This window comes from Malaclemys terrapin, chromosome 2, assembly GCF_027887155.1.
Source record: "Malaclemys terrapin pileata isolate rMalTer1 chromosome 2, rMalTer1.hap1, whole genome shotgun sequence".
Taxonomy (NCBI): Eukaryota; Metazoa; Chordata; order Testudines; family Emydidae; genus Malaclemys; species Malaclemys terrapin.
In genome coordinates this window covers 80,657,238-80,670,113 of record NC_071506.1, presented here as the reverse complement: position 1 = coordinate 80,670,113, position 12,876 = coordinate 80,657,238, and the positions used below count along the sequence as shown (strand labels likewise).

General features: G+C 43.2%; 1 protein-coding gene across 12 annotated transcripts in view; it reads right to left on the bottom strand.

Annotated features, from left to right (window-relative positions):
* The window catches only part of TMEM241 (transmembrane protein 241), a 188,035-nt gene extending 179,751 nt beyond the window's left edge, over positions 1 to 8,284 (bottom strand). For all 12 annotated transcript variants that reach the window (XM_054017805.1, XM_054017808.1, XM_054017806.1 and 9 more), the window contains exons 1-2: positions 8,110 to 8,284; positions 3,283 to 3,329 (exon numbers count right to left, since the gene is read on the bottom strand). In XM_054017805.1, coding sequence (XP_053873780.1) covers positions 3,283 to 3,329; positions 8,110 to 8,181 — 119 coding nt within the window. In that variant the 5' untranslated portion in view covers positions 8,182 to 8,284. The remainder of the gene's footprint in view (positions 1 to 3,282; positions 3,330 to 8,109) is intronic.
* Positions 8,285 to 12,876: the final 4,592 nt, after the last annotated feature.

Below are 12,876 nucleotides of genomic sequence, written 5' to 3'. Positions count from 1 at the left end.
CTCTCCACCCCATCCATCACTCTGGCCACTGCCCCAAATCTAATTGTATTCAAATATACTTTATAAGGAAGGAACTGACCACATTAAAGATTAGCACCCCTGCTCTCTTACATTATAATCTTGGTCCTTCCATATACTCTCCCAACACTGTTTATTTATGGACTCTTGCTCTGGGTTAAAGTAGACTGTAGGCAGGGATCTGTCCATTTATTTGTCTGATAAGCACTATGCATGATAATGATACCCAAATGCTAACTTTCTGTTCCATTATATTATAGAAGGGAGAAGGGAAAAGAAAACAGTTAAATAAACAGGGTTTGGGGATTGAACTTCCTCTTTGTCTTCCCATGTTGTTGGGGGCAGGGTTGTTTTGGTTTTGGGGTTCTTTTTGTCCATCTGTTTAAGTTTAAATCTTGTAAACGCTATTGGATCTAAGGCTTGAACAACTGGCTTCAGTTGGATCATTCCTGGCAGTAAGCACCAGGGATACCATGTGTAGTCCCACTGACTTCACATATCAACTCAAACATAACTATTCATGGTAGCTTACACTAGGCCTGGATTGTAAACTCCCTACGGCACAAACTGTATTTTCTTCTATATAGTGCCAAGCATACTGTCAATAACATCAAATAACGAATACATAGACTGTACACAGCACTCTTTAATCTGTAGCTTCTAGAGAAAGCTCCTTCATAACTGGCTGGTTTTTTATACAAAATCCAAAACATCCTGGATCTGCCACTATATTGGTATTTCACAACAACTAATAACACTCTACCCTATCAGAAGAGCCTTCTCTATCCTACTAGAGAAACAGCATGTGAAATCATGAAAAGACTGTGAGGGAATTTATTTTAAACTATAAAAAGAAAATCTGTATACTCAGTGTTAGTTTTATGTTGCATATTTCCTTTTCCTTTGGTTTAGCAGAGTCTTCTTTGGGGGTGTGGGGTTTGAATACTATTTGCTTTATATTCAGTAAATGTTTAGTGTGCTGTGCTGTAATGTGAAACCATTGTAGCCTGTGTAACTGTTAGGCACAAAGGGTTTGTTTGCCTGTTAGTCCTTTCATTGTGAAGCACTCAATTTAAGCGGTGTGTTGCAAAAAAATAAAAGAAAGACACCATCACATGCAATGCACTCTACAGCAGAGGTGGGCAAACAGTGGCTCACAGGCCACATCTGGCCTGCGGGACTGTTCTGCCCGGCTCTTGAGCTCCCGGCTAGGGAGGCTAGCCCCTGGCTCCTCCCCCGTTATTCTTCTCTCTCCCCCACAACCTCATCTCGCCATGCCGCCAGTGCTCTGGGGGCGGGGCTGCGAGCTCCTGCCGGGCAGCGCGGCGGCGTGGCTGGCTCCAGCCAGGCAGCGTGGCTGGCTCCGGCGGGGTGGCGCGGCTGCCAGTCCTGCTGCTCTGAACAGCATGGTGAGGGTTGGATAAGGGGAAGAGGGTCCCAGGGGGCAGTCAGGGGACAGGGAGGAGGGGGCGGTTGGATAGGTGGAGGTTCGGGGTGGTCAGGGAACAAGGAGCAGATGGGGGTTGGATGGGTCGGAGGTTCTGAAGGGGGCAGTCAGGGGGCAGGAAGTGGGAGGGAGTGGATAGGGGGCGGGGCCCAGGCTGTTTGGGGAGGCACAGCCTTCCCTACCCGGTCCTCCATATAGTTTCGGAACCCCGATGTGGCCCTCAGGCCAAAAAGTTTGCTCATCCCTGCTCTACAGCCTGATGCTGGTGGAAAGCAGATAGATTACTGCCCACAGGGAACATTAAGAACAATCAGTGCAGCTACAACAGTTCACTTTACCTTGTTTAGATGAGGGGCATACAATAATGTAAAAGCTGGGTAAGCCGGATGTTCATCAGGGGCTTGATCCTGCTCCCATTCAAGTCAATGGCAAAACTCCCATTAGCATTAATGGTGCAGGATCAAGTCCCAGAGAGCAAACTCACCTCTGGTATTGAAGATAATCCTACAAGGTGCAGAGCACCCACCACTCCTGTTGAAGTCAATGAGAGTTGAAGGTCCTCAGCACCTTGCAGGAGAGAACCCTACAATAGACAGAGAACACAAGCAATGACAACAGACCTATGGCAGGGTGAGATGAGGAGGATAAGGCGCTTTTCTCCCCGGCTCACTTACTCCCAAATCTAACACGATAGCATGCAAAGGCCTTTTAACAGTCAGTATTTACCAACCATTACTACAATGAGATAGCCCACTATTTCCGTGTACTTGGAAAAGGAAATAACTACAGCAACTCAGATAGCACAGTGTGGTAACTGCTAGTGAATGTTGACTTTTAATGAGGACTTACCATATTTGTCTTTCACATACTCCCCTCACACACACTTCATCCCAGAAAAAATGAAGTGTTATTGTGTGTGTGTACAGTGCCTAGTACAGTGGGGTCCTGGTCCATGACCAGGCCTCTTGGGTGAAACAGTAATATAAAGTAATTTGTACACACATTGACAGTAGAACAGACTCCTGAAAAAAAAATTCGTAACTCTTTTTCAGATTAATAGCCCTCACAGGCCTCAAAGAAAATGGAGATTCACAGGGGTTCATCACAGTAAAGGGGGGGAAAAAGACAGAAAAAGTTAGGTAATGGTCCAGGACTTGAAAATATCCACTCTCCATAAACACTACTGGCAGGTCACATATGCCAAGAGGACAAAAATGATGGGTGAAATCCTGACCTCCATTAACATCAATGGGCCAGGATTTCACTCAATGTCTTTTATAAATTGATGACACCAGTGATAGTAAATACAGATAACTTGGGCAAAACAAAAGGCTTGTCAGAGTCACTTGCATAAAGTTGTGATTTGTAACACAGAATTACAATTAAGAAATGGGCTGAGCTTGAAAATAAAGTGCCCTTGTATTTGTGTTAGCCTAGATACAAATTCGCCTTTAATTGTTAGCGTATTGGAAGAAATTAAATAAATCATGTATGCACATAAGCCAAAATCAGTACTTCTTAAAATGGTGTGGGAATCTTATAATTGCTACTTTCCTAGGTTAAAATAACAGGCCACCATGAAAACTAGAATTGATGGAGAGGCTGTTGATTTTGTAAACAGATACTTTACCAGGATGACATTCATATTAACATAGACAAGTTAACAAACACTTTACTAGGTCTACATGGAGTATGTTTTCTAGACAAGAAAAGCCTGTAATGACAGGAGATGCTAAAGTTAGCTTCAGCATGGAACAGCTAGACAATACTGATTAGAGTCATATTTCAAACAAATGTGTTTTTCAAATGGTACTTACCCTTGAAAAAGGGTAGGGTAGGTGAATTTCAGGACAGACAGGACATACTGGAAAACAAATACCAAGTTAAATGAACATTACACATCCATGGTGTTATAACATTAACAGACATTCACGAAGCAATGGAGTACAAGAAACTTCTACAGAAGAAAGCATGAACAAGGAATTCTAAAATCAGTGCAATTAGACACATCCCCAGCGCAGAACTGTTCTTAGCATTTCAGATGTGTTGGACCCTGCCTCATTCAGTGCAGGAGTTACATGGCATTAGAGTAAATAAAGGCTGAGGGCTGCATATTGAACAATGGAGAAAAATATAAATATTGGACAGCTGTCACATTCACTGAGCACCTTCCACACTGCACATGAGGCAAGGATCTGGAGGAAAAAAATATGTGACAATATAATTAAAATTATCATATTGCATGCCCATCCTGGGGCTGAGGAAAGGTTGAATGGGCATGTTAACTTTGCCATTTCTTGATGATGAGCACTGCACTTGGCAATTTCAGTGTGGTTAGTATAGTTTTTTTGCATGGAATATTAACTAATGTTTGGAAAGTGCTTTGGAAATGTAACATGCTACAGAAGAAGCATTAATGTTGTTTCTTTAGAATGTTTTAGCAGATCAGTATGTGTGGGATGTGGATCCTAGGGTGATTTCCCACATATGTGCCTCTGCAAATAAGGAGCTAAAATCTGCCGTCACTTATGCCTATGCAGCATCTAAGTACTTGCTATGACAAGGTTTATAAACACCATCCCCAGTAAAGGGGAGGATGGAGTAAACTTTCTCAGAAGGAAGGAAAAATTCCTGACACACCCATAGATGCTGGAACTAGGGGTGCTGCCGCACCCCCTGGCCTAAAGTGGTTTCCATTATATCCAGGGTTTACAGTTTGGTTCAATGACTCTCAGCACCCCACTATACAAATTGTTCCAGCACCGCTGGCCAGCCCCAAAAGGGATAATACAAGCTGTCTGTGCTAAAGGGAGGAGCAGGCAAGTGGACCATATTATTAAGAAGTAAGGCACTGGATGCTAGCAGAGACATTTATTTCCTGTAAGGATCATACTTTGCTTAGACAACAGGCTAAGAAGACTCTGCCTACAGAGCTCAGCACTGAACAGTATGGAGGGTGAGAGACTCTGATTGTAGTCTGTTCAGGGACTGCGAGTGGCCTTATGTTCCCTGGAATGGCGAGAACTCTTGGGGAAGATTTAAATAAAACTCTTGATTAAGATCTAGTGCTGGTGAGCCTTAGCGTTTGTGCTCTGTGCTAGGACTCCAGCCATGCTCTTTTACAAGTTACCACTTAGAGCCTCACTGACATTAACAGGGTTATAATGTGAGTAGGCCCAGTTAATCTCATCTAGTTCAGTCAACCCTGGTTGGGTTTCCTAGCTATATTATTACTGGACATAATGTAATGCAGACTTGTTACTGACATTTTAATAATATAGAGTCCAAAGATGTGTGTCTTTGGTTGAAACCACAGGTTCCAAATTTAACCAATATATGTATGCAAAAGATACCCTCACTTCTCATATACTATTCATGATTCTTATAAATAAAAATTACAAGTAGAATTGTAGAACTTAGAGAAATGAAAATCTATTTAATCATCCAGTCCATTACACTTTCTATCCACATACCCACCTGACCACTATGTATTCGAATATTGGGTATTGAGAGTTTCAGATGTGTCTTTATGCAGCTTGCCTCGCAGTGAAACTAAATACATACTCCAAGCTAACTTTTCAGTTGTGAAGTGAATAAATATGCCTGCTACACATTTTTTCAGATGAGTATGTGAATAATTGCAACAATTAGGTTGTACAGGTGTAAATGAAAGTAGAATTTAGCCCTGCGGATGAAATTTAACTAACAAACCTATTGATGCATGAGCCAGAAAAGAATCCAGCTTGCAGTCTTAACAATAGTTGCTCTGTAATGCCTTCAGGAGTAAAGAGTAGCAAAAACCTATTGGCATAATATTGGAAGGAACTGAGCAAAACTCAATACCCATTGCCTTTAATGGGCATGGAGGATGTGAATCTCTTGCAGGAATTGGCCCCTATATTTTGTTACTAAATAAATGACTTCAATACACACTGGGAGGAGGTCTGAGCAAGAAAGTGGCATTTTACAGGTACTCTTCAGAGTTGATATATGTCTTGGTTTAAAGCACAAGTGTCTTTCTTTCTTTCTTTGCTCTTGTTCATGCAGTGCCTGGGACAAATGAAAATGCCTTATTCTGATTATCTTTTAACTTTTCTGCATTAAAGCCATAAACAATTTTTAGGTGTTTGAGGGAGCTCTGTTTATCCTATCTAAAATATATTTACCCTAGCACTTTCTGCAGCCCAACACCATTTAGATACAACACAGCTGCTGTTTTGGTTCCTTTCAGTTCCTACCTGCTACGTCAACCCTCCCTGACATTCTTAATAGAATGTGTGTGGGACAAACGCAGAAGCTGTGGGAGGTGGAGGGGGATTTTACATTGTGTCTTCATGAAAAACTACATTTCGCCATCTCTCCTAAGGATTTCCACACACCTTTGTTGTACAAACAATGGTGTCTCTTCTTGCAAAGTATCTGCACCAGTGCCACAGAGGCACCCTCTGGCAGAGAAAATAAGAAGAGGCTACCATAGTTTCCCCACAGTTATGTGACACTCAAAATACAAACTCTGGGATTGATTCTGATCTCACTTGTGTCCATTTTACCACTAGAATTCCACTGGCTTCAGTGAAATTACCACTAATTTTCACCATTCTCATTGACAGCAGAATCACACACTTACTGATGCCATCAACCCTGGGCTACAGGCATTCAAAATAAACCTGTGAAACTCAGAATGTGGAATTAAAACTACAAAATACACAAACTCAGGTACTTAGCGAACAAATATAACAATTTTGGAATAAGTTTAGGCTATAAAAATTCTCATCCACAGTGTGCACTCTGGCATATTTTTCCTTCTATTTCTTCATGGAACTTCCAATGACATCAATAAGAGAGCACAGTGGAAAGTAGATTTTTGCACTGAATTTACAGCTTAATGATATTAAATCTACAATGGATATTAAGCTTTGCTTAGCTACCATGATCACCCTTTAAAACTCTGGCAGTTTTGACTTGGATAAGGTACCTTGGTGTTTGCAGTATTCCCTAGTGAATGTTGCAACTACTAAGCTACCATTCTATTTTTAATGGTGGCCACTGTGCCTTCTGGTATACTCTTAATCCTATGTTGAAAGCATAAGGACTACATCATATATTAGGTCTTTACCGCTTCCGCTTTCTATATTTGCCATGCAACTAATAATAGCCTTACAGGAATATTAAACTAACACTGTCAAAGCAATATAACTACTGGCTCTGTAGCCAACATTTTTTGTTTGCACTGCAAAGAGGCCCTCCCTTCACTCTCGTAAGTAAGCAGGATATTGCCATTTACATACCTTGAAAATGTTGCTTATTTTCACATCTTTGAAAATGGAGCCAGCTGAATGAGCCTCGGATGTGCATGAAATCATGGACAATCATATCCCCACAACAGCAAATAGAAACCCACTAGAGCTTTAGCTGAGAAGCTGAGTTTTCATTTATGTTGCAGCCCTATTTTTGGAGGGACTGGCAAACTTTTACTAATCAGTATAATTCTCAGTTTTGTGCCTTTTTTTACTGCTATCAGTGTTTGTCTGCCTCTGTAAGTTAATAGTTACTATATTTACAAGCCTTACAGTGTATTGAAAGGATAATCTCAGATGTCAGAAGCCCAAAATTAGATCCACTTTTTTCTTTTCTTTTTTTTTTAATTCCAGTAAAAATTTTGAGAGGATTTTAAACATTTCAATTCTTCTTATGGTGGGGGGAGGAGGAAGTGTCAGCAAAACAGCACTCATGAGCAATACTAGAACAATAATAATGTTTAAGGATTACATTAAGAAACCAGGAGCCTGGTTCTCATCTAATGTACACAGCTATAATTCCACTGACTTCTGTGCAGTTACTCCTGCTTTACACTGGAATTGGTGGAAAGATAATGAAGCCTCATGTTTCAATTTCAAGCTTCCAAAGAAGTTTTAAAAAGTGAGAAGAAATATAAAATGGCAGTCACACTTAAGTGAAAGTACTGTACAGTAATCATAACGGTAATTAATACTTGTTTAATTCTTCCCAGCCCCTTTCCCCCACAGAGCCACACTTCACTCATTTGCCCAAGGCTTTATTTTCTGCCTTACACTAACTTTGTAATCAGTGTATTTACATATAGCCCCTAATGCCTCCTATCACTTTCAGCTTTTCCCGATTTTCCTTCGACCTAACTTTCCCCCTCTCTGCTTTCTGGGGGCGGGACAGAGGTTGGGTATAAGAAGTGAAGGAACTGTTATATTTTATGGCTTCTTGCCGCTGGGCTGTTCTTTTAAAGGGAGATACAGCCGCAGAGATGCATCCTTTTAATATGGGGTTTGGGGTTTCTGTTGGGTGTCTCCCTCATATATAGGGGCTGGAAGTCTCAACAATACAAGGACCTCTTCCCGATTCCTCTGGGCACAAGGACTATTTGCAAGGAGGAAGGGGTTTTGTATGCAGCGGACTATGACCAGCTGGAGTCCCTCAATTCTCAAGAGAAACTGAAAGTGAAATAGCAGCTCCTCCTCTTTCAGCAGGCAAGGAAAGATGCTGAGAGGAGAAAGAAATGCCGTTAGCCTCCCTCCTGTCAGATCTGGGAGAAAATCCAGGGAGGTGAATTAAAAAAGGAATGCTCAGGCAATCAATCAATACAAACCAACTTACAGCTCCCTCGTCCTCACCTTGTTGGTGAAATAAGAAGCCAAATAGAAGAGACAGAAGGAGAGACCAGCTGCAGGTCTCTTTAAATACATCTGTCACAGCATTTCCCCCGTCCGGGTGAGGAAGATGAGGCACTGGTTCTCCCTGCTGTGATCAACTGGAGACAGTGCTCAGGAAACTGCCACCTGGAGTAGCTGCCATGACAGAGACACGTTGCTCTATGATTGCTCCAATAGGCACAAGAACAACCTCCTGAGGAACTGCCTTCTTAAAGGGGCGATGCTCCCTCTTGCCAGAGGAAACACATTCAAGAGATGAGACACACAAACATGCTCACTCTCCCCATCACCACCCGCACTGCTGGCACACACACTTCTTACACTTGTGTGGTTCTCACACTCACGATTCTCTCACACTCCAGCTGATTGTGGAAAATAAATGCCTACAGATTTTAATAGCGAATGATAACCTTTCTATAGAAAGCAACAGAGGGTCCTGTGGCACCTTTGAGACTAACAGAAGTACTGGGAGCATAAGCTTTCGTGGGTAAGAAGTGAGGTTCTTACCCACGAAAGCTTATGCTCCCAGTACTTCTGTTAGTCTCAAAGGTGCCACAGGACCCTCTGTTGCTTTTTACAGATTCAGACTAACACGGCTACCCCTCTGATACTTAACCTTTCTATAGGTTGTTTGTGGGAAACCATCCTACAGAATGTCTTTGGGAATTACATCCCTGCTCTAGAATTCTATAACGGTTCAAAAAATTATAGAAAAGACCACATTCTCTATTAAGCTTCACACGCTTGTCTACATAATGAAATAAGGTGTTGTTTTTTTTAAACCAGATTAGTTCAATTAAGTTTACATAGCACAACTGGAAACCCCTCTAACCACCCTTTGACACCTTTACGTAGCTGTATTCTGACACTCCAAACCTTTGAGAAATTCAAACAGCTGCTTTTTTAAAAAAAATAATCCTGCCGCAGAAGGTTTCCTCCTTTTCATCCCAAAAATATGGAATTTCCCAAAATAATTACCCCATCTGAGGCCCAGTGTGGGCAAAATTCAATCATGGCCCAGTGCCAGCTTTTCTTGAGAGAGAAAGTGTTGGAGTTCTGTATGTAATGGCCCTGATGGGCCTGAAATGGGATCATGATCCCAACGTGAAAGGAAGATTCCCATGTTCAAAATGGGGTATGCAGCACTCACTTCTAGCCCTGAAAGAATCCAAGATATCGGACCTTAAAGAAATGACATTTTTACATATAGAAAAGCTATGTTAGGTAGCTTTAGAAGTTTTAACAGCTTGCTCTGAGCCCTGCACCATTGGTTGGACTCATAGGCCTGGATCTACAAAGGGACTTAGGCATTGCAATGCTCAGCATCACAACACCTAACCTTTAGACTCCTAGAAATCACAGGGATAACACTGCAATTCACAACGGCTGCTTTAGAGATCTAACCTCCCTATACAATGAATGGGGGAAGATAGACGCCATATAATGCGATCCACAAAACCCAGCACACTAGTTGGGGACCTGCCTAAGTTAGCCAATGGGAGAAGCCAATACAGTAACTCCTCACTTAACGTTGTAGTTATGTTCCTGAAAAATGCGACTTTATGTGAAACAATGTTAAACAAATCCAATTTCCCCATAAGAATGAATGTAAATGGGGCGTTAAGTTTCAGGGAATTTTTTTTTTTTTGCCATACAGTACAGTACAGTACTATAGTTGGGAGGTGCCCCCGCTTTACCACACACAGGCACAACCCACTGGCACTGGAGACAATGAGTCAGGCAAGGAGGCTGAAGGTGCTGTAGGCTAGAAGAAGCACGTTGCGCAGCATCAGCAGCAGCAGCAGCAGCAGCTTCCCCTACTCTGCAAGCACCGAGGGTGGGGGGCTCAACTCTTGGCCCGCCCACGCCATCCCTTCCCCCAAGCCCCCACCCTTAACCTGCCTCTTCTTCCCCCCCTCCTCCCCCTATACTCCGCAGGCCATGTCCTCGCTCCTCCCTCCCCTGGCTCCTGCCCACAGCAATCAGCTGGCTTGCAGCGTTCAGGAGGCAGGAGGGAGTGGGGAGGTGCGAGGACTTGGCGTGCAGGCTTCCCCCCTCCCTCCCCTGCCTCCTGCCCGTGGCAATCAGCTGGTTTGTGGCGTTCAGGAGGCAGGGGAGGGAGGCGGAGCCTGCGTGCCGAGTCCTTGCTCCTCCCCCCTCCCTCCTGAATGCCGCAAGCCAGCTGATTGCCATGGGCAGGAGGCGGGGGGAGGAAGGGGAAGGAGCTGATCCACGGGGTCTGCCGGCAGGCGGGAGGCGCTGTGGGGGGGCATAGGGGAGCTGATGGGGGGCTGCCAGCTGTGGACAAAGCAGGCAGCCAAACAACGTTATAGCAAAGCATTGCACAACTTTAAACGGAGCATGTTCTGTAATTGAGCAGGGACGTAAGATCGAAATAACGTTAAGCAAGAGGACGTTAAGTGGGGAGTCACTGTACTAAGCCCTGTCCCTCTCTCAGATATAGGTACCTAAATCCAGGTTGCAGCAAGGTGCCTATCTCTGCTTAGTGATCAACAAATGGGAACCCGTTTCCTGGCGTTAGATGGCTTAGGCACCTGTCACTGAGCTTGGGGTGCAATCCAGACCAGTGAGGGATTGTGTCCCACATGCCCTGCAAACCTGGGTGCCTTACAATGGTTTGCTGCAGTAGCTCCCAGCCTGGGATACTCACAGCCAGCCTCTAAGCATGCAGGTCATACCTTTAGTGTCTGTCTGTATGCTAGATACCTCTGGTTCAGCAGCTCTGACCCCAGAAACCTGTCTACAGCCCCACAGCCCCACGCTGGCTTTCACCAGTCTTGGTTACAATTTGCAAGATGACCCCTACACACTCCCAGTCCCAAGATTTCCCAAAACCATGTGCTCTACAATGTTCAGCCCACTCCTGGACAGTTCAGTGAAATAATAAAGTTTATTTGTTCCTTTAAAGAGATGAAAGTACATCACAGATTATTACCTTAACTGAAGGTAAATACACCCTTCCCTTTAACCACCGCACTGAGTTGGTTTATAGTAAAAATAAAACAAATTTATTAAAAATAGGACATAGGTTAAGTGATGCCAAGTAAAAGAAATAAAAGTAGAGACAGATACAAGCAAATAAAAGTAAAAACATGCATCTAAAAGTCTAAAATGTAACCTAGCAAGGTACAGTCTTTGTTCAAGATGGTTTCTCCCACCAGTCTTCTCTCTTCCCAGACATGGCTGACTTTCCCTCAGTCAGGACCTTCCACAGAAATACAAGGCACTAGTTTCCCTTGTCTCCCTATGTGAAAGATCTTTGCCTCAGCAGGTTTCTCACCTATATTCAGTTCCCAGAGACTTCACACACCCCTCTCCCTTGGTTGAAAGAACCATCTTTCTCAGGTTGCAAGAGCTCTGTCTCCTTGTGTCTGTCTGATGATGGATGCCAAAGATAGCTTCTGGCTTTGCTTATATCTTCTGAAGTTCAATGAGTTTGCCCCAAGAGGCAGGATGATATCATGCTGTTCTATGCAAATGGGGCTTCCATTGTATTTGCTCACACCTTGATTAATCTTAATAGACAGGTAGATAGCTGCCTTCTCTCATATCTGGGAGAGAACCTGCCACAGACCAAAGCATAATATCATTATGTATCCATATTTCCCCATATATTATTAATACATAAATTTCACAATTATATTAATCACCAATGTGTCAGAGGCTTTCATAAAACACCTCACTTAATAAATTTTTATAATACAGTAATATTGTATACAATCAGTTGATTCAATTACTTATCATGTCAGGCTCAGCCCCCCTGTGTTTATAGATCAGTACGCCTTTGCAGTGTATTCTCTGAAAAGTAAAAACCCAGGCCAAGCTTCTCTCTCCTGCTGGGGCATAGACGCCATGCTGCCTCTTCCACCAATTGTTAACTTGACAGTTTTGTTTACTTGATATGTAAATGTACCTTCATTGTCTCTGCCTGATGACCAGGCTGCTGATCAGAGAAGAAAACACATTCCTTTGTTTGTCTAGGGCAGATCTGTTTAACAACTCCCCTAGTAGGCCTGGTTTAAGCACACTTTAATCATATTTCTAGCATCTATCTATACCTCTTAATACACATGTGCATACATCATACAAGAATATTAATGATTAGTGAGTTATTGTTTTTCAAATGATACCTCATAAGGCATATTTTGTACAAAGATTATTACAGTAGTGTGTTGGGTGTGAATACAGGGGGCAGTGTTGCTCAAATGCAGCCACTGTGGGGGCTTTTCTTGTGGCCACAGCCTCCTAGGCAGTGATTTGGGGGGGGGGGCAAAGCAGCAGCCCCCAGGCCCTATCCCCTGGGTGTAGGGCTTTGGGCTCTGGCTGCACGGTGGAGGGCTCGGGCCCCAAACTCACTCCCCCATCACCTGTGGCCCCCACTGCCTCCCCCAGTGCCCCATCACCCCTGGCCCCTGCTACGTCTGTACCCACCTCCCCATCTAGGGCTTAATTTGTCCCCGGGCTTGCCAGGGCTGAGTAAGTCTGCTGTGAAAAGTGATATTAACAAACATACAAATATCACTTTTCAGAGCAGACTTACTTATAGCTATCAAGTCTTTAAAAAAAACAACTCCAAAAAGCAAAAGAAACACCAAGAAAAAAAACAAGAATGTTCAAAGCACCTTATTTGTGTTTCTATTCTGTTTTGGTCCAGTAAAGCATAGAAACAACTATACATTATTCTTATTATTGAGTCAGCAAAAAAAA